We start from the raw sequence: 21,161 nt of genomic DNA on the forward strand, positions 1-21,161 counted from the left end.
CTATAACAAAAAAAGCTAAAACAGTGCACATAAAAAAGCCAGACATCAAAATTACGGCTCTTAAATTGATGCCAGCAGAAACGGCTTACCGACGTAAACTTAACTAAAATAAACTGTAACTATACTTGAGACCTTAGAACTTATATCTCAAGGTGGGTGGCGCATTTACGTTGTAGATGTCCATGGGCTCCAGTAACCACTTAACACCAGGTGGGCTGTGAGCTCGTCCACCCATCTAAGCAATAAACAAAAAAAATGGTTGTGCGTATTCAAAATTATCATCTTTTTGCCCTGCGTTACTACCGGAATATGGGCGTGAAGTATTATTCTGTAAGCGTTCTTAAATTTTCAGTCAACAGCTTATTTAAAATTTTATTACGACTGAATTCGTAAAAATAGTCCAAAATGATTTAACTTTGCTTAATGTTCTTAACGATCCTTCATAACTTGAGTGGTGTTGTGTCATTACTCGTGTTCATGTGTGTGGTAATTTGAGGTGTTATTCGTATATTGTGTGGTAACATTTAAAACGGTGTTGCATTGCGAGATTACGTTGCGTGTCCGCAGATTTTGCTTCCTCTTATTCGCCGAAACTGTAAAACTACGAGTGATGTGGTGGTCGTTTTTTACATTATGCTACATTGCATTAATGTCATAGTTATTTTGTAATTCTTGCCCGAAATTTATCGGAAATACGATAAAATAAAATTAATTTCCGTTATCACATTTTTTTTTTTTTTTTTTTTTATTGCCTTTGTAGTCAGACGGGCATACGGCCCACCTGATGGTGAGTGGTTACCGTCGCCCATGGACTTCAGCAATGCCAGGGGCAGAGCCAAGCCGCTGCCTACCGCTTAATACTCTCCATAAGCCTCGTTTGAAGAAGGACATGTCATAGCGCTCGGGAAACACCGTGGAGGGGAGCTCATTCCATAGCCGGATGGTACGTGGCAAAAACGCACTGTGGATGACCGCAGTGGCTCCAGGTAGTATGGATGAACTCTACTCCGGTGGCGGGCGGTGCGATGGTAAAAACGAGATGTTGGTATCATCTCGAACAATTCCTCAGAGCACTCCCCATGGAACATACGGTACAAAATACAGAGGGAACCGAGGTCCCTCCGCAGACCCAGAGGCTCCAAACGATCCGAGAGAATGGGATTATCGACAATCCGAACGGCCCTCCTCTGTATGGAGTCAAATGGAAGAAGCTGGTATTTGGGAGCCCCGGCCCAGAGATGGGAGCAGCACTCCACGCGAGGCCGGACTTGTGCTTTATAAAGCAAAAGTCTTTGTCCAGGCGTGAAGCACCGCTTCGCTCTGTTGAGGACTCCCAGCATTTTGGACGCCAACTTGGCTTTGCCTTCCAAATGACTCCGAAACTGGACATCGCTCGAAATGTCGACCCCAAGTATCCCGATACTCTCGGAAGGTTGCAGGGATACTCCTTGGAATTGCGGCGCCATGACAAAGGGGTCCTTCTTCGCAGTGAACGCGCAAACTTGTGTCTTTATCGGGTTGAATTGAACCAAGTTCAATTCACCCCATTCGGAGACTCGCCCCAGAGAGTTCTCCACTTCAGACACAAGTTTTGATCGTCTCTCTTGCACCACGCTCCGAGAGAGACTCTGATGGCCGATATATCGCGCATCCCCCGTGCTATCATCTGCATAGCAATGCATGCCATCAATAGACAGCATGTCATTGATATACAGGATGAAAAGCGTGGGGGAGAGCACCGAACCTTGTGGAACGCCAGCGTTAATGGTCATGGTATTAGAACAGTCACCGTCTACAACGACTGTGATGCTCCGCCCATCCAAAAAGCTAGCGATCCACTTGCAGAGACCCTCGGGGATTCCGTAAGATGGTAACTTCGATAGAAGTGCCCTATGCCAGACCCTGTCGAAGGCCTTCGCGATATCAAGGCTCACAGCAAGAGCCTCGCCCTTGCTCTCCAAGGCTTCAGCCCACCTGTGAGTAAGGTATACAAGAAGATCGCCAGCTGAGCGACCGTGACGGAAACCGTACTGTCGGTCACTGATCAGCTGGCGATCTTCAAGATACTTCAGGAGTTGTGTATTTATAATTCGCTCCATCACCTTGGAAAGCAAGGAAGTTATCGCGATAGGCCTGTAGCTCGATGGGTCCGACCGGTCACCCTTCTTGGGGATAGGGTGGACGTGGGCGGTCTTCCATGAAGACGGAACCCTGTTAGTGCAATAAGAGAGGCGATACAAACGCGTTAGCGCAGGTGTCAGCTCAGGGGCGCACGTTTTCAAAACCACTGCGGGGATGCCGTCTGGCCCACTCGACTTATGGACGTCCAGGAGTCGGAGCTCCCGCCTGACTACACACTGTGTGAAGCAGATATCCGGCAGGGAGCTATCACACCGGGGGATGTTCGGTGATGTGGCACCCCCGTCGTCCACAGTCGAGTTCGAGGCGAAGAGTTTGACCAGAAGGTCAGCCTTCTCTTTCGCGCTGTGGGCCAGATTGTCATCGGACCTGCGCAGTGGTGGGAGACTAGACCTGCAGAAGTTTCCTTCTGCAGCTTTGGCGAGCGACCAAAAAGCACGGCTCCCGGAGGGATAGCTCTTCAATCGCTCGCCAACTCTAGCGACGTGCTCCGACTTCGCCTTGGCAATTACCTTCTTGTAGGACCTGGAAGCGGCGTTATATTTCCGCCTTTCCCCTGAGATGTTAGGATCCCGACGTCTCCTGGCATTATCCCATGCCACGTATGCGGACCGCTTGAGGTGTGCAGCATCCCTGCTGGCATTGTTATACCAGGGTCTGCTGCGACCCCCAACGGGCACTTCAGAGGAGGGAATAAACAATTCCATCCCCTGGAGCACCACGTCTTTAAGACGGTCCGCACAGACGTCAGGATCAGCAGAGGAAAAGCAGAACCGCCCCCATGGGTAGGATGCTTAAAATTCACGCAATCCATCCCAATCTGCTGACATATACCGCCAAACTCTTCGATACCTGGTCGTCGTTCGACGATCAGGACGAGAGAGTGGTACGGCAGCACGAATAAGGCAGTGATCAGACGATCCAAGCGGAGCGTCGACCACCACACTGTATCCGGCCGGATCTGTGGTCAGCAGAAGGTCCAACAAAGAAGGCTCGTGCCCCTCGATATCTGGGACACGGGTGGGCTGTGTCACCAGCTGGGAGAAGCCGTAGGCCAAGGCGAAATCGTAGGCAGTCCGACCCGGGAGGTCAGTGGTTCTGGATCCCAACCACTCTTGGTGGTGAGCGTTAAAGTCTCCAAGAACCACCACCTCCGCAGATGGGTACTGCTCAAGCACGCGGTTAGTCCCCTCTTGCACATGCTCAAACAGAGCTGAACCTGCATCACTGCTGTGGGACCTGTACAGGCACGCGTAGATTCGGCTACGGCCCCCGTGATCTACGCGCAGCCACAAGAGGGACAGGTCCCGTTGTTCGAGGCCCCGAAGACGGCGACAACAGACATCAGCCCGGACGAATACGCACACCCCGGCTTTACGTAGGAAGTTGTGCTCCAATACGTAGCCGGGGTATTCAAGGTATGAGGTATCATCCGGAGCAGATATCTGCGTCTCCGTTAAAAAAAGCAGGGCAGGCTGCGCCGTCTCAAGGTGGTGGTGTACGGCGTCAAGGTTGCTATGTAGGCCCCTGACATTGCTGAAATCCACATTAAATATGGAATGGGGGACCGCCTGTGAAACCCTTTTCTTTTTTTTTGTCGTCTTCATGATGTTTAAGTTTTCGGAGAGTAGGATTAGGAGAGGTAGGATGTTGGAGGTGAGATCGAGGCAACACCTGAATGAAGCGCGGAACATAGTACGTGCTCGACCACGGGTTGCGTGAGAGACTGACGCAGGGCATGGAAGGGCCCCCAGTCCACTCTGCGTGCGATCGCCGGGATCCACTCCGGTCTCCGACTCCGGCACGACGACCGCACGGCAGGATTTTACACCGGTTGGCGGGACAGCTTCCCGGGGCGGAGTTTAGTAGAGACACCCGGGTTCAGGTCCCCTACTGACCGGCGGGCGGCAGCGGGTACCGTTTCACTGGGTCTCCCCATACCCCCGTCAAACAATCACGCCCCGTGAGTTCGCACGCACGTCTGCTCCGCAAGTTCCAGGCGTCACCAAGACTCAACCCCAACAAGGAAGGGGAAAGGGAAGGGATAGAACTGGCTCTCCAACCCACACGCCGGAACACAGCTAGGCTATTTGGCGGCGGACTCTAGTTGGAGGGTGGTCGCCAGCCAGTCGGACTAGGTCCTACCACCGGTTATGTTTTCGGCTCCCGTTTAGCACCACCCAGGGGTCACTTGTAGGGAATCGCGGGTTAAACCTACGGAAGCGGGAAGCACCAACCCCCAAATATCCAAAATCATCATCCAAAATCACATCCAAAATACTCCTGTTTACTAATAAATGATCTGTCACTTCCTACTCTTAACACAGGTGTTTTGATACTGGTGGTAGGACCTCTTGTGAGTCCGCACGGGTAGGTACCACCACCCCTCCTATTTCTACCGTGAAGTAGTAATGCGTTTCGGTTTGAAGGGCGGGGCAGGCGTTGTAACTATACTGAGTACCTTAGAACTTATATCTCAAGGTGGGTGGCGCATTTACGTTGTAGATGTCTATGGGCTCCAGCAATCACTTAACACAAGGTTGCCATCTAAGCAATAAAAAAAACAGCCAGTTTGACTAATCTTCGGGTTACATGTGTCTGTATGACGGTTAAGATAAACTTTCGAGCAGGCTTAGGGAATCTGGTAACTGTACTCGTCGAACTCGGCAAAGAATTCGATGTGCAACCTAATCAATGCACCAACCCGCTGAGTTTCTCGTCGGATCTTCTCAGCGGATCGCGTTTCCGATCCGGTAGTAGATGCACTCGCGAAACAGTTGTCCTTGAGCTACATTACGTTACATCTCTTTCGGAGGCGCTCGGGCAGCTGTTAGCACACTCCACCCCTCCTGCCTGAACCTTTGTTCGCCCACCTGTCTTGGAAAAGCCTCCGGGCCACCAGTAATCCTTCCTCCATAAAAAAACCAACAAACGAACCTTGCGACTCCAAAAAAATAGTTTAACGAAATAGGATCTTACAATATGAAACATAAAATTGAAATCGGCTTATTGTTTTATACACAATTATTTCAGTTTTTTATTATTTATTTTAATTTTTATTTACTCCATCATTTGGACTGCACTTACATTCAGCAGTCACTGTCACACCGAATTTTCGTATAAATGGTGTCTTTATTTGTGGAATTAAGTTTTTATTTGTGTTTATTGTCCTCATAGGCATATATGACCATACGGCTCACCTGATTGTTAATTCATTCTAGAACTTAATGGTATGGGATAAAGATGAACTTTGATTTACTTTTTAGGTTCGTACGACGTCTCTGTATAGAGTGAAAGAGAGCCCCGTGGTTCCAGCGCCGCAACCGGAGACAAGGCCCCCAGCTGGACTGGCGTGCGGCCGGTGCGCTCCTGTTTCAAGGGTACGTAGAGTTCAATTTACAAAAAAAAGGTGTTTCATAATTTGGTATTGTTACGATGAGGTCTTTACAGATATAATCTATACTAATATATAAATCTACAGTGGTTTTTGCGGATGTTCCGTTATAACTATTGAACCATGCATACGATTGACTTGAAACTTGGTATCCATGTAGAAAATACATGTACTTAATGGATAGGCTAATATTTATATGAGTGTTGGACTCCCTAATAATAATGACAATAAATAATAATGTTAATTTTAAATGCCCAACGAAGCTGGCGAGTACAGTTATGTATAAAAATGAATTATTAACTGTAATTTTGTTGAAAGAGTGTAGTATTTCGAGACTGTTCGAACGATAGATACGATAAGTAAATTAGAGGCTTTGACGATACAAATCAATATAACCGCAAACATACTGTAAATTCGCATTACACATTTACAAGCTGTTAAGTTTGACTATGTTAGCTGTTTGTTAGCAACTTATATTATATAATTTTCTAAAGGAGTAAAATTTTAAGGAGAATAAAATTACGAATTTACCTTCACAATATATTTTTAAAAATTTCATTTAATTGCGCGTTAAAATATTGACTAGGAATAAGTATAGACCTGCATTGTCAGCCGCGGTATTTGTAATATGTAGTAGGCAACTCTTTTGCAAGCCCCCTAGGCTTTGTGTGCGCATTGTCTACAAGATATAGATAGATGTAGTGAGAAATTATTTTCCTTCGGGAAAACTCGGATCTTTATCGGAATACGATGACACTCGAACTGTCAATGAATGATCGTATTAAATGAGTGACATATTCATATCCAATTAATAAGGAACTTTATTGTTTAGTGTCAAATGTCAAAATGAATAATGTCATTGTACTTAAGTTATTTGAGAGAGCACGATAAATACGAACTTTTCCGAAAAATTACGAAGGAATATCTTTTATATGCTATATCTATACATAAAACCTTCAATTACTACTAGTTTATAGATTGGAGAGATCTGTCAAGGAAAATTAGTGCTTAAAGACGTATTATAAAGTTCAGATTTTTATTTGATGGCGTTGAGTGAGAGACGGTGCGATTGAGGCTCTCGCTACTGGTCGATTTAGTTATCTGAACTATGTGATATCTCTTTTTTTTATTTGTATCATTGTAATATCAATAAATTATTAAATACACGATATGAAAAAAAAGACATGTCCGCAGTGTTTGTTCCGCCGCCGCGCCGGTGCTTCTCTGAGCTGTAACTCTTAGAACCTATGGTTGAGTTAACAACGAACTTCAACAAGTACCAACGGTTGATGGTATTTAAGTTGAAATAATAATGCGATGTATTGAAAAGGAAACGAACACTCCCAAGGAGAGGGTTCTGCGACACCAGCAATGTATTAATCCAAAAAAAGTTATAAAGTCGTTTATTAATACGGTTTTATTCAGAATTAATTCGTGAAATGAACGTAGTTAGGTATGTAAGGCGTTGCATGCCCAAGTGCGGCCTTAATGAGGCGCACCTTGAATTCGTTCCGGTGTTGAATTGAAATCAATTAGGTCAGGTTCATCATCGTTCAACTTTTCCTTGTGAGATGTGTCGCCTTTGTTTTTCTACAAGAAAACTAAGGTCACGTCCTTTTGCCTGCTATTATCGTGCGTGATCATTATTCAAATTCTTCTTTTAAAAGACTTGGTTTCTCTTGAGTTAGGAAGAAGCTGTTCATGCCTTATATTTTCAGCACTGCTCAGGTCCATTGTCGTGATGACCATTTGACGGTAGTTGTTAGGTTTACAAGGCCTTCATTCGTTTTGCTTTACTCGAAGTACGTGCTAGAGAACATTTCTTGGTAAATGGCTGTAACGTTGACAGGAATAAGTACTAACGAGTAAATAATCTCTGTGCCTTAACCGATATTTTATTGAAAACAATACTCACTGTTAGCGATACGTTAAATATAAATTTGGAGCTGTGATTGGTATATTTGGTGTATGTATGTTTGTGTGGTGAATTCGTTTTGTTAAAAGAAGTTAGCAAATTTTTAGCTTAGTTTTAAAATAACAAGATTTGTAAGAGGGAGTGCGCGGGGTTCAACGAGAGGTGAGGGGGCCTCGGACCGGTGACCTGAGGCGAACGAAGTCAGCGCTGTGAACTGCTGTGACCAAAGCAACGAACGCCGCGCGCTTCCTAACCACTAAAGTTTTTGTCATCCGACGCCACTATAGGAAATAAATATTTTTCTCACAAAAACCTCTGTTAGTGCATTCCACCAACCTACGAACCAACATAAATTACACTCACCTTATTAAACTTAAAACTAGCGAATTGCGTATAAGAATAAATGAGGCAAAAAACAATTTCCGGAATCGATTAAGACTTCATACGGAGGTCGTCTCGTCTGACTCCTCAACCTAGATGTGTTATGACAGTGGCCGATTTGCGTGGCATTTTTAAATAACGCGTTGAAGACCGTCGATCGATCTTAAATGTACCGGTTTTTTTTTTTAAGTACATAATATACTTCACAACTTTGTTTTTATACGAATAAAATAACCTTGGATATGCGAATAGATAAAAGTAAATATTTTTGTGTCGTAGAATATTTTTTTAGTCAAAATAGAATTAAGGAAAAGCCATTCTTCACATTTCAATCCTATTCAATCAATTTCAGTCCTATGTGTAAGGCTTAATGTTCTGAAAACTGAAAAAGGAAAATACGCTGTCCTCCACATAGGCTGGATGCAATTATTCATTTGCGAAGCCTTGCAACGTTTTCGCTTTAGTAAGTGCGTATTAAACTCGAAAACCAAAACAAAGGCAGCTTACCTTCGATCTAGCCTGTGTATCTCCGCAAATAACCAAAATTTGGCTTGTGCTACGTTGCTGGCTGATTTAGATGTGTTGTTATCTGCGGTATTAAGTATCCAATTAAATAGAAATATATTTTTCTTTAGATGGATAAATGATCTGGCGTCCCTCTTGGTACTAAGATGTTACCGGAGCAAATAGACATCACATTGTAAATCCCGCCGCCATCTTTGGACACGAATTTGAAGTTTCAATTGTTTTATATTACTGCCGTCCCACTTCTTAAGCCGGATATCTTCTTTTTTTTTTATTGCTTAGATGAGTGGACGAGCTCACAGCCCACCTGGTGTTAAGTGGTTACTGGAGCCCATAGATATATACGACGTAAATGCGCCACCCACCTTGAGATATAAGTTCTAAGGTCTCAAGTATAGTTACAACGGCTGCCTCACAAGAGGTCCTACCACCAAAAGAGGTCTTCGTACCAAAATAGCCATATTAGCGGTTCTTACCCGTGTGGGGCTAAATATTGTTATCGTAATTAAGGAATTAGCTTGCCTAATCCTTTCGCCCTCCTATCTATGTATCACATTTTTTTCGTGTTAAAACTAAGCTATTTTGAAAACAAAGTTTTATCGTATTTCCAATAACATTTTCACTATTATTGTGAATCATAGCTTACATTATTCGCGTGCTAATAATACCTTTGTTATTGTAACACTGCCTATCGTGCACATGGATTTTATCATCACGCATATTTAGTGCTATTATCTATATGTTAATACGTGAGCAAAAACTTTGTATCCCTTTTTACGAAAATTGCGCGGACGGAGGAGTATGAAATTTTCCACACTTATAGAGAATATAGAGAAGTGCACAATGCTAATATTTTTTTTAAATAATGCTTAAAAGATACATAAAATCAATAAAGAAAACATTACACACACTACATATCATGTATTTAACGCACACACGCATGCATACTATTTATTGTCTAACTTTTGTTCTTGACGTCTGTGGTCAAATTGAGAATAGATTAAATATTGTTTGTCTTGATTAATATTTTTTATAGTATATAGTGTAGATTTTATTTTTGGCTTCCAATTGCAGCCTTAGTTCTATCTACCTGATATTGGCAGAGTCATTCGTCAAAGAAGAGACTCGAGCCATAAAAAAAATATATTACCGTCATTTTTTACTTCAATCACTGCCACACTGTATTTATTTACTACCGCATTATAAAGTTAAAAAAAGTTCGTGATAATAATATCCTATGAACCTAGAAATACTGAAATTTACAGTCGGCTAACCTACTCGTGTTGTTCACTATTGAGAGAGCTATGTTTAGGTTGTTTCTCATATTTTAATGTTCTTCCCTCTACTGTGTGGATTGTGCTGATACGTTTTTCTCTGAACCAGGCTTTTTTTAAGGGATTTTATGACCTGGTAACTGAGACCTTTAAGTCATATCTTATTTTAATTTATATTCATATTTTTATGAAAATTGATATTATGGAGTGAAATGAAATGAAGATGATTAATTTGAGACATTAATCAACTGGGATGAAATTAAATGAAATGAAATGGGATGAAATATAATCTCAGTAAAATGGTGGTCATTTACTAAGATTTTTTCAGTGGACTTTGTGGAGAATCCTGAGAAGTTACGTCCAGCGGCTTTGTTTCATTTTCCCACATTTGTGCACTTTCACAGATATTAAACAGTTAATAAACCACCATTATTACACATTTAAACCCGAAGAAACACTAAATAGACAAAATAAAACAAATCACACAACTTCACTCCTCGCGTTCCCGCCAAAAATTCCTGAACCAGGCTTCGAGAGAGTAACTCTGCCTACCCTCATTTAAACTATATAATAACAATCATTGTGTGCTCTCGTGATCCGCATGCCTTAGTATATATCGCAATCTAGATTGTGTTTCTTTGAAGTCTTTCATAACATCATTATGTCATCAGGTCATTTGTCGAGAACTTTCTGTTCATACACACTACCCCTTATTGTATTCATGGACTTATTATGCGTTTCTGATGTCGGTTATGAAATAATTTAAAATGTATTAATCACTACATAGTATAAAACAAAGTCGCGTTCTCTGTCCCTATATCTGTCCCTATGTATGATTAAATCTTTAAAACTACGCAACGGATTTTGATGCGGTTTTTTTTAATAGATAGAGTGATTGAAGAGGAAGGTTTATATGTATAATAACATCCATTAAATAGTGGAGAAATCAATAATAAATTACAATTTCCGAAGCGAAGCGAGGGCGGGTCGCTAGTAAATAATATAATATTATCTGTACTTTCAGTTAAAACAATTATTTACGATGTATTAATAGGAATTATAAAGATGTAGGACTGCTTGGCGATGTTTTATAAGATATAGAATGGTTTTGTCTGTCATTGCGGGCTCAATAATATTTTTCATCGCCACTAAATTGACTTTTAACGTTTGACTAATCTTACTCTTTTTTATTTCGAAACTTGATGGCGCCGTACGAACTACCATGTATATTTTTTTTTTATTGCCTTTGTAATGAAGATGTTGCGCTGGGCGGGTGGAGTGACCAGGATGGACAGAGTTCGGAATGAATACATAAGGGGGAGCTTTAAAGTCACATCAATCACAGACAAAATGACGGAAAATCGCCATATGGTATGGCCATTTCATAAGACGGAATGAAGATCATGTGGTGAAGGTCGCATTGGGCTTGCCAGAAAAAAAGAAAGGTAGAGGCCGCCCGCCGTCGACCTGGTGGTCAAACATCGAAAGAGAACTTAAGAAATCCCAATTGCCAAAACCGACAACCCAGGACAGATCAGCCTGGTGCCGTAGAGTGAGGAGACCCGACCTCAGATAACGGGAACAGGGACGGATTGTAGTAGTAGTAGTAGTATTGCCTTTGTAAGCAGAAGAGCATACGGCCCACCTGATGGTAAGTGGTCATCGTCGCCCATGGACGTCAGCAATGCCAGGGGCAGAGCCAAGCCGCTGCCTACCATAAAGTACTCTGTATTTTTTCTTTTAATTTTATTGCATTACCACGGTATGCAGTCGGATAATTTTAATAATCGCGTGAAACGGTTCAGGCAAATTGTTCTTAATTTGTTTTTAACGCTTTTACCATACAATGTAGCTAAACGTTGAACAATTTCAATTAATTGAAACGGGCTTCTAAGTCTTGGCCAGCAATATAATTTCCGTTGGTGTTGTTGGTGATCGAACGTTGATATCTTCATTGACCCTGTTAATTTTTTTTTTAAATCTATACTTGACTATTTGTTGACAACTTAATTGGAAGCACGTTTAATTAGTCTTCTCAATGGTCTTCGTTTTCTTGAATGATAATAAAATAATAATGAAAATAAAATTTAAAACAGAAAGAAACTACACGGCTGTACTTCTTAAAGCTGGTGAAAATTACGTTGAAGAATTCTGTTGCATAAACACATATTAGTCAAGCTAATAAAAACATGCTAAAAGTTTCGCTTACTCGAGGTTACCTATAATACGGATTGATGAATGGATGGTAATAGTCGGTGGCATGGAGAACTGGAGATTGCATTCAAATAGAAAGATATGCTTTAAGCGGATTGTGCTTAGTCCATACAAAAGTATTACCGGTGACTCCCAAATTTTTTTTATTTTTTTTTTATTGCTTAGATGGGTGGACGAGCTCACAGCCCACCTGGTGTTAAGTGGTTACTGGAGCCCATAGACATCTACAACGTAAATGCGCCACCCACCTTGAGATATAAGCTGTAAGGTCTCAGTATAGTTATAACGGCTGCCCCACCCTTCGAACCGAAACGCATTACTGCTTCACGGCAGAAATAGGCAGGGCGGTGGTACCTACCCGCGCGGACTCACAACAGGTCCTACCACCAGTACCTCCCGACACTATACCAAAAATTATTTATACCTGTGTATCAAATAATTTTATCAAAAGTAATTTCGATAAATAGCAATAATTAAAACTATACTATACGTACTACGAGATTATCCATGTTCTCTGGTGCTAGGCAGGTTAGGCATTCCACAAACTTAATGCAAAATTTTATTAACACAGCCAAAGTGTTCATAAATGTCATTTGTGAAACAAATTAAAATTGGACTAATTTGGAAGCAGGAAAGTTCTAACAGGACAATATAAATATCGTTTTCGACTTTGTTTAATGGACATTCTGAGCTGCAACTATCTCTTTCTCGCTCGTTTCGGGGAAGTATGAGTGACGAGACAGCAATCGAAAACGAATGAAAAAATTATTCTGCGAATTTCCACGCACCTGTGTTTCGTCTCAACAGAGTGAATTGGCGCAATGCCCATTCAATGCTTCTCAGTTTTTATCGGAAAGCTTATTAATATCATAAGAACATTAATTCACAAGACGCCCTGCTTTTTTCCTCCTACCTATTCGGTGTTATCTTAAGAGGTTATTCCAGCTACGCCTACCCTAATACGGTCGGGTTGGTGAGCTCACGGCCTCAACCTGCGAGAATTGGCTAACCTAGCAAGAGTAGTTATACGTGTGTGTGTGTGTGTGTGTGTGTGAGCGCGTGCGTGCGTGCGCGTGTGTGTGGGGGGGGGGGGTTAGTTTGGAGTAGACGAGGACGGTGGCCGGTATTTGAGGGGCTTAAAAGCATCGAGGGTGAGTTCGGAAGATCCGACAAGACATATTTTGGACGACGGCGGCTGCTTTGCGTTGCCCCGTTGCCTAAATCGGATAAGAACGTCCTACCAACATTTATCGCTACGTATGAAAACAACAAACAAGCAAAACAATCAATTGAGAACTGTATAAAATAAATGCATTATTCGTAGTCGAGAACACGTTTGTGTATTGTGCGCGGTAATTATTTAAAATATAAAACATATACTTAATATAAAACATCTATATATTAATACGTGAAGCAAAAACTTTGTATCCCTTTTTAGGAAAATTGCGCGAACGGAGGAGTATGAAATTTTCTACACTTATAAAGAATATAGAGAAGAAGTGCACAATGCAAACTTTTTTTTTAAATAATGCATAAAAGATACATTAAATCAATAAAGAAAACATTACACACACTACATACCAGGTATTTGACGCATACACGCATGCATACTATTTATTGTCAAACTTTTGTTCTTGACGTCTGTGGTCAAATTGAGAATAGATTAAATATTGTTTGTCTTTATTAATATTTTTTTATAGTATAGCCTTGGCGAAATTTGTGATTATAGAAGTATGAAATACAATCATAATAGTGTACAAACTTACAATTCCAATTAATTATAGTCGAATTTCGACTACTGCGGGACCTCTAGTATACATAATAACCCCTTGTCATGCAATATTTGAACAATGTAGTTCACTTAATATTGTAATTGGCGTTTGAATTTCAAATAAATAGTCTGGCTTGGATTTAGTCAGGTATTAATTTTTTACAAAAATGTAATTGTAGGGTTAAAGTGTATGAAGCATTCGTGACTTAACAAGTATATATTACAATTCTTACACTAAAACGTCCGATTCAAAGTCATATTTCCATGGCGGAAGTACCAGATTATATAACTAATAAAACGTATCTTAAAAACTAGTTCACCAGTCATCGTATCTAAGATCAATCCCCTTACAATTTCCGTGGGATTAATTATTTCTGCGAATACTAAATAAATAAATAAATAAATAATAAATAAATATTTACTAACAATCACGCCACGTTAACTGGTCCCGTGGTAAGTTCGTAAAGAACTTGTGTTACAGGTACCAGATAACGGAAATATATTTAAGAATTTAATTATACACATACATATATTTAATATACATCCATAACCCTGGAAAAGACATTTTATATTTATCATACAAATATCTTCCCTTGGCGGGATTCGAATCCGCGACCCCCTTGTGTAGTGACCATGTCACTTACCACTACACCAGACGGCCGTTATTAGTAACTTACCGACAAATTGAATTAAATTACGACCAGTAAATTACCGATAAGCATTATAAACGTTGGTTTAAAACCAAAGTGTTTTTATTTATTTATTGATAAAATATTTCATGTCATGTACACGATCTTCAAATGTGCTTAACCTCCACAGTACGGTACGGTTTTCAAGAGCACATCTTACCTTTTGCCTGTTGAATAACGATCACTTCTAAGCTATAGTTGAATTTGAAGTGGAAAACAAATTCAATAGTGAGAATCACAAGGAACGCGTACAATTTACAGAAGCATTGTCCTTACGGTATTTCCGACCTCGGACGTGCCCAGCGTTAGGAATATTCGAGAATACACAAATAATTCTATAGAAATACTTTCACGATAACGCGTACCTAAATTAAAATAATAAATAATAGATTAAATATATTTAATTCTTCCAACATTCTAAGTTGATAAAATATTTCGGTGAGTAATGTCCGCGTTTGCTAAATTTACTGATTGTATTTTAATTAATTAAAAAATAAAATTAATTAAATTTTAATTTTAATTAAAAGCTGTCGTAAGTTAATTTTGTAATAATACGAATAGATTAGCCAAATTGAGGCACCAAAAATACACATACATCTTCGCGAGACTAAGGTAATATTTAGTATACTTAGTAGGCAGCGGCTTGGCTCTGCCCCTGGCATTGCTGAAGTCCATCGGCGACGGTAACCACTCACCATCAGGTATGCCCGTCTGCCTACAAAGGCTATAAAAATAAAGTATACTAAAATGTTTACGATAAATTATCGACTTCTGTTAATCAATGCAATTAATATTGTAAATAAAATTCTTTACGTTTGCAATCGCATCAATTGAGAATGGCTGAACCGATTTTGCTATTTTTAGTCTTAATGTTCGTGAATTTACGTGATAGTCCAAATGAGGTTCTTAAAGGTAGTATTGCAATGATGAGGATTTTTTACGTTGGAAGGGACCATACGTCGGGGTTCTGCTAGGCCAATTCTAGGAAAATTATGTTGAGTTGAACTCGGTAGGTGGCGCTGAGGCCAGATTCTTGTTTTTCAAGATCAGGACAACGTCTAGTAATATCCTATTTATTGTACTAATTATTAATTGCAGAATGGCTAATTTTCCGCGATACACAGATATATTGGTCGTTCTTACTTTTATCTTTTTTATTAACAGCATTACATTCGCCTTCTCTGTAAGTGCGTATAGAGTAAATGAAATATTTCAATCCTCATTCACTTCTAATTGTTATATGATCATGAAAATTGGAAATTTTTATGAATACATTGGTGTCAGTCCGTTGTTGGATTTTTTTTCTATAGCATACATACATACCTTGACCTCGTTTTAACTCCATCAAGTTTGGGCTCGTTCGATTGGTCCTGACAAGTAGTGTTCACTAGTTAGTATTCATTATAAATTTAAAAATTATTCTTTAAAAATTTTAGCTGTCGCGTCTCAAGGCCGTTTGCGTTACATGTTAATTAAACAGCAATGACCTTTGCACGAATGTTTTTGTTGACAAAACTCAGTGGAAATTACCGATGTCGTTACATCCTTTCCATTCTGAAATTCATTAGAAGTTTGCTTAAAAACACAATAGATTATGGAACCGGAGAGCTCTATGTGTTTCCTTTACTAAATTCGGTTCAGTGCAAAACTTTATTGTATGTTCAATGATGTAATCAGCAAATATGTATAAAAAAAAAATTCGTACTTAAGCACGTGTGATCACAAGCCATTTCATTTTAAGTCAATACAAAAAGGAACGGGTTCTCTTATTTGTGAATGTCACATGTGTATATCTGAAGCAATAAGGATGTTTACTTGGTTTAATTTTCTTCAATACATTATGATAACAATCGATAAAAAATACCTTTTGCCTACCTACCGTCGCTCAGTGATGTCATAAACCGCAATTTGCAGTTACAAACTACCCTCATTACAAGTTTTGAAAGATTTCTAACTTGGCCATTACGGAACCATTATGCACGATTTTTGTTTTTAATTTATTTGTGTGTTCGATTTTGGATGCTAGTTTATCAATTGATAAAGTAATGCAAGAAAAATATTATGTCTATTGTTTTGACGCGGATTATTTATCACAGGTATTGGTGTTACTAGAAAATAATATTACATCGTTGAATACTTTGACAAGCACGCGCACTTCTGTAATTTGGTTGTGTAATTTTAGTTCTCGTTTTTGTTGGATAATGGTCGCGTTCGGCACTAAAATAATGTACCTACCAACACAAAAAAGGCAATGATGCAGCCTTTTTTTCGCTAATGTTGGCTATCGTTTAATATTTTGATTTCTGACATAAAGAAAGTCCTTTCTTTTGAAATATTGATATTATTTCACAATTCTCTTCTAATAAGTACGAGTATGTACCATCAAAGTTTGATATTTGATTTCGTGCCATCACGACTTGCTCGATTAACTTTGACTACACACAAAAAAATTACTGGTGGTAGAATATTTTGTGAGTGTGCACGGGTAGTTACCCTGCCTATTTCTGCCGTGAAGCAGATGCGTTTCGCTTTGAAGGGTAAGGCAGCCGTTGTACTGTAAAAACTGAGACCTTAGAAGGTGGGTGGCGACACTTGTGGACTCCGATAACTTAATACCGGGTGGGCCATGAGCTCATCCACCTATATAAGCAATAAAAAAAATCGGTTGTCTGTAAAGTCGGCTTACTCACGATAGTTGAACGTGACAACGTCATAAGAAAACACGCCTCAGAGCGAGGTAACGCCGCATGAGTCGTGTTTTTTCGTGCGTGCAGCCGGCTCCATCGAATTATAAGACGTTGTCACGTCAAAAAAAAAATTAAAATGAAAGCAGACTTACAGAGTTTCGAATTTACTTTTAATTTATATAAACAGTTGGCAGTCTGTTCATTCATTCATTCCGTGTTCGTTGTTTATCCACCAAGGCGGTGGCGTGACATCCTCGGGCCAACCGGCGGGCTCGCGGTGCGTCGACCTCCTGCGACTTAGACTTTTATTATTACTTACCGATCTCAATTACACTTACACTCATTGTTCTTCGATACAGTTCCTATTACGTTTTCACTTATTTTAGATCGTAACTCGGTATGCAAAAGGAATGGTTTACGTTTCAATTATCACGATTGGTGTTATTTGTTTAAATGATTTATTAATAGACTTGAGTGTTAGGGCGTACTGTGATCGCTCACTGGTAAAACCCGAAAGTCATTCGCAGCCGTTATATCATGAAATTGAGAAGACCTCACGTTTCATGATGCAGCATTCATGTTGCAAAGTTTATGAGCAGCGGTTACTTTGTAAGTCGAATAAATTGTTATTTCTCTGCGAGATATTGATAGTACATGTTATATGCGTAGACCTCGTTAGTCGAAGTTAGTAATAAAAAAAAACATGAATTTTTCGGTAAGTACCTACTTGAAATCACCCGAACGCATGGCAACAAAATCTAAAAATAAAAAATCTAAAATTTTGGAAAGATGCTTCTGTAACTACCACATCAAACTGATTCAAAAGCTGTTGTTTTTCGATGAGACAAGAAGACGCTCTAGGAAAAGCTCAAGCCCATGAACTTAGCAACCGACTGAAATAATCTTCAATATATAAAAGCTCAATTCGAAGATTGTTATATGGACTAACTGCTATAGGAAAAGTTACGGTCTAATAATTGACATAGTGACATTGATGATGCTGATCGAGAAGATTCTATGGCATTGATATAAAAAAAAAAACAAGTCAGATCGGCAATTAACACACTACAAACACCTATGTACATTGAAACGTATTTGTTATATAATTATTGTGTTTGTTGTCTGTGTTTTTTTTTAAAATCAACAGAAGATATCATATTTTTGTCTTTTCAAATTCAAATTCAAAATCATTTATTTCAACTTAGATGTCAGTATGACACACTTGTTGAATGTCAAAATACAAATAACTCTACCACCGGTTCCAAAAAAAGCCACAGTCCTGAGAAGAACCGGCGAAACAAACTCAGCGGGCTTCTTTTTTTGTTTTTTCTCTAATGTTTTCTTTTTTTTTAAATAAATAAAAATATTTACAATAATGGAAAAAACAAGTCAAAAAATACAATTAAAAAAAATATATAATTAAAAAAAAAAGAAAATGAAAACAATAAATTTGTTTGCACATTATAATGCACTTATAAAATGTGTTACATTAAATACTGTATACGAAAAGTATACAAGAGATTGTATCTTTCGTAGTTAAAATTTCAGCAATGGAATTAATTATCCTTTGTTTCACGGAATTCTTGTTAATACAAAAACTCACTATCTCAACGTCTGTTTAAAAGTTTTTTTTTTAAGTCGTCTGATAATTTTTTTCATTATTAAGAATTTTGTCACAAATCATCAATACGTGTGATTGAATAGTCTAAAAAAATCGTATTTTTTTTTTCATGATTAATAATTTTGTCACAGATCCTCAATACGTGTGATTATTGATTCATGAATAGTCTAAAAAAATATAATTACATTAAACATTATACTTGTAGAACAATAAATATTATCTATTTTTAGTTTGAAACATCAAAACGATTGCACTACAACTGTCGAAGAACAGTGAACTACTAACTACTAATACATAAAATAATTAGGCACACAATTTCTCAAGAGTAACAACGAAAGTTTTTTATGTAATTTCATTCACATCTTACAATGTTCGAAATCAAATCACGCTTGTTTTAAGTTGAGATGATATTTAATATGTTTTCTGCTGCCTTGTATAGTGTAAAGCATTCTAACAATCATTATAAGTTTTTAATAGACGGTGTAATCTTTTTAAATATATTTAATTCAGTATCGTGCTGTTTTTCGAAGAAAGCTTTAATTAATAAGCTTGTAATAATACTTTACTGGTGGTAAGATCTCTTGTGAGTCCGCACGGATAGGTACCACCGCCCTGCCTATTTCTGCCGTGAAGCAGTAATGCGTTTCGGTCTGAAGGGTAGGGCAGCCGTTGTAACTACACTGAGATCTTAGAACTGATATCTTAAGGTGGGTGGCGCACTTACGTTGTAGATGTCTATGGGCTCCAGTAACCACTTAACACCAAGTGGGCTGTGGGCTCGTCCACACATCTAAGCAATTAAAAAAAAATTGTATATTTTTTTATAGGCCTTGTAGGCAGACGAGCATACGGCCCACCTGATGGTGATTGGTTACCGTCGCCCATGGACTTCAGCAATGCCAGGGGCAGAGCCAAGCCGCTGCCTACCTACCTATTAATTGATACTTTGGACGAAATGTGTGTTTATTTCATTCAAAAACGAATTTTTTTTGGATTCAGTATTCCCACACAAATATGTTAACTCGTCTAGCCCCCAAAATAAAGTCGAGTTTTTTTTTTTGTTTGGCGTAGATTCGAGTTTTGACGTAATCACTATCGCCATCGTGACACTGAAATTATTCTTGCCGCACAAACACGTGCGCCTCTTGTAAACGATGCTATGTGTTTATTTATAAACTAGTTTCAATATTATACAGTGTTGCGTACTACGAGTTATTAATGTAAATTTTCGTCTCATTAACTACTGCGCCGTCTTGTCTTTAAGTATAGACAGTATCTCAGAACCACTCTTCAAAAGCAAAGGGAAATGGGAGTGCTGGTTTTTTTTTAAGATGACCTCACGATCCACCTGATAAGTGGTCAGCGAACCCCATAGCCGTTAATCACGTTAATACCCCACCCACTTAGAGACATGCGCTCTCAATATTTTAGTACAAAGGCTACCTCGCTCTTCAAACCGAAACGCGTTATTGCTTCACGGCAGAAATAGCCAGGGTAGTGGTGCCTACCCATAGCCCACTGAGTTTCTCGCCGGATCTTCTCAGTGGATCGCGTTTCCGATCCCGTGGTAGATTGTAGATTGTGCGAAGCACTGCTCTTGCTAGGGTCAGTGCTAGCAACACTCCGGTTTGAGCCCCGTGAGCTCACCCACACACGTTAGGGCGAAGCTGAGATAGCCTCTCAAGGCTATCAGCATAGATAGGAGAGAAAAAAAGTTGCCTACCTGTGCATACGGATTCCCGAGTAATTTACATTAAAAAATAACGTTTCACTGGTCTGTGTAAATGTTTTTGGCATTATCATTAAAACTAGTCATTCTCAATTACTTTCAAACGAAACAGTATTATTATTATAACTAGCGACCCGCCCTCGCTTCGCTTCGGAAACATTAAAATAAACATGAAAAAAAAAAAAAAAATTTAAATTCTTCAGGGACAATGTTGGCTTCTAATGGAAAAAGAATTTTTCAAATCGGTCCAGTAGTTTCGGAGCCTTTTTTTTTTTTTTTTTTAACGCTGGGGAATCCATTTAGTAGTTTTTAGTAGTTTCGGAGCCTATTCGAAACAAACAAACAAACAAATCTTTCCACTTTATAATATTAGTATAGATATAGATATAGATAATAATGATTTATTTCGTTTCTTTTTGGACACATACGAAGCTCACAATGAAATCTGTTGAACGTGTACAAGTAACTTCAATTGATCAACAGAGGACCCCCCTTCATTGATATATCCGGTCGTTTCTAAAAAATAATAATCAATGCCTAATGCATTCTTGTTCAAGAGCGTCGCGTTATTTCTGACGAAAGTGTGTCAAAACGAAAAAGTGTCTGTTCGAAAGGTGTCAAAATTTTTTTGACACATTTGTCTTAATTCATCATCAGCGTCATCATAGTCGGTAACTCTTGGCATAGTAGTCGTGGCCATGTGGAATCCCTGTTTATTATAACTATGTTTATTAATATTTATTAATATTAATTTCTCTCATAAAGTATTCAAATTGTGTGTGCGCTTCTTTTGTATAAGGAGAATTTTTCTAATACAGAGAC

At 39.3% G+C, this 21,161-nt stretch overlaps 1 protein-coding gene and 1 long non-coding RNA gene across 15 annotated transcripts in view; one reads left to right on the forward strand and one right to left on the reverse strand.

Annotated features, from left to right (window-relative positions):
• LOC101740254 (glycerol-3-phosphate acyltransferase 1, mitochondrial) overlaps positions 1 to 21,161 on the forward strand; it is an 83,729-nt gene that overhangs the window by 39,697 nt on the left and 22,871 nt on the right. For all 14 annotated transcript variants that reach the window (XR_009976791.1, XM_004932995.5, XM_062676281.1 and 11 more), the window contains one exon: positions 5,406 to 5,519. Coding sequence is in view for 13 of the 14 variants with exons in the window: in XM_004932995.5 (XP_004933052.2) it covers positions 5,406 to 5,519 (114 nt within the window). In the remaining variant the exon portion in view is untranslated. The remainder of the gene's footprint in view (positions 1 to 5,405; positions 5,520 to 21,161) is intronic.
• On the reverse strand, positions 6,921 to 8,029 carry LOC134201475 (uncharacterized). The gene is made up of 2 exons (XR_009976798.1): positions 7,812 to 8,029; positions 6,921 to 7,367 (listed from the first exon to the last, which is right to left on the reverse strand). It is a non-coding gene; the product is annotated as an uncharacterized LOC134201475 (long non-coding RNA).

Source organism: Bombyx mori, chromosome 26 (assembly GCF_030269925.1).
Source record: "Bombyx mori chromosome 26, ASM3026992v2".
Lineage (NCBI taxonomy): Eukaryota > Metazoa > Arthropoda > Insecta > Lepidoptera > Bombycidae > Bombyx > Bombyx mori.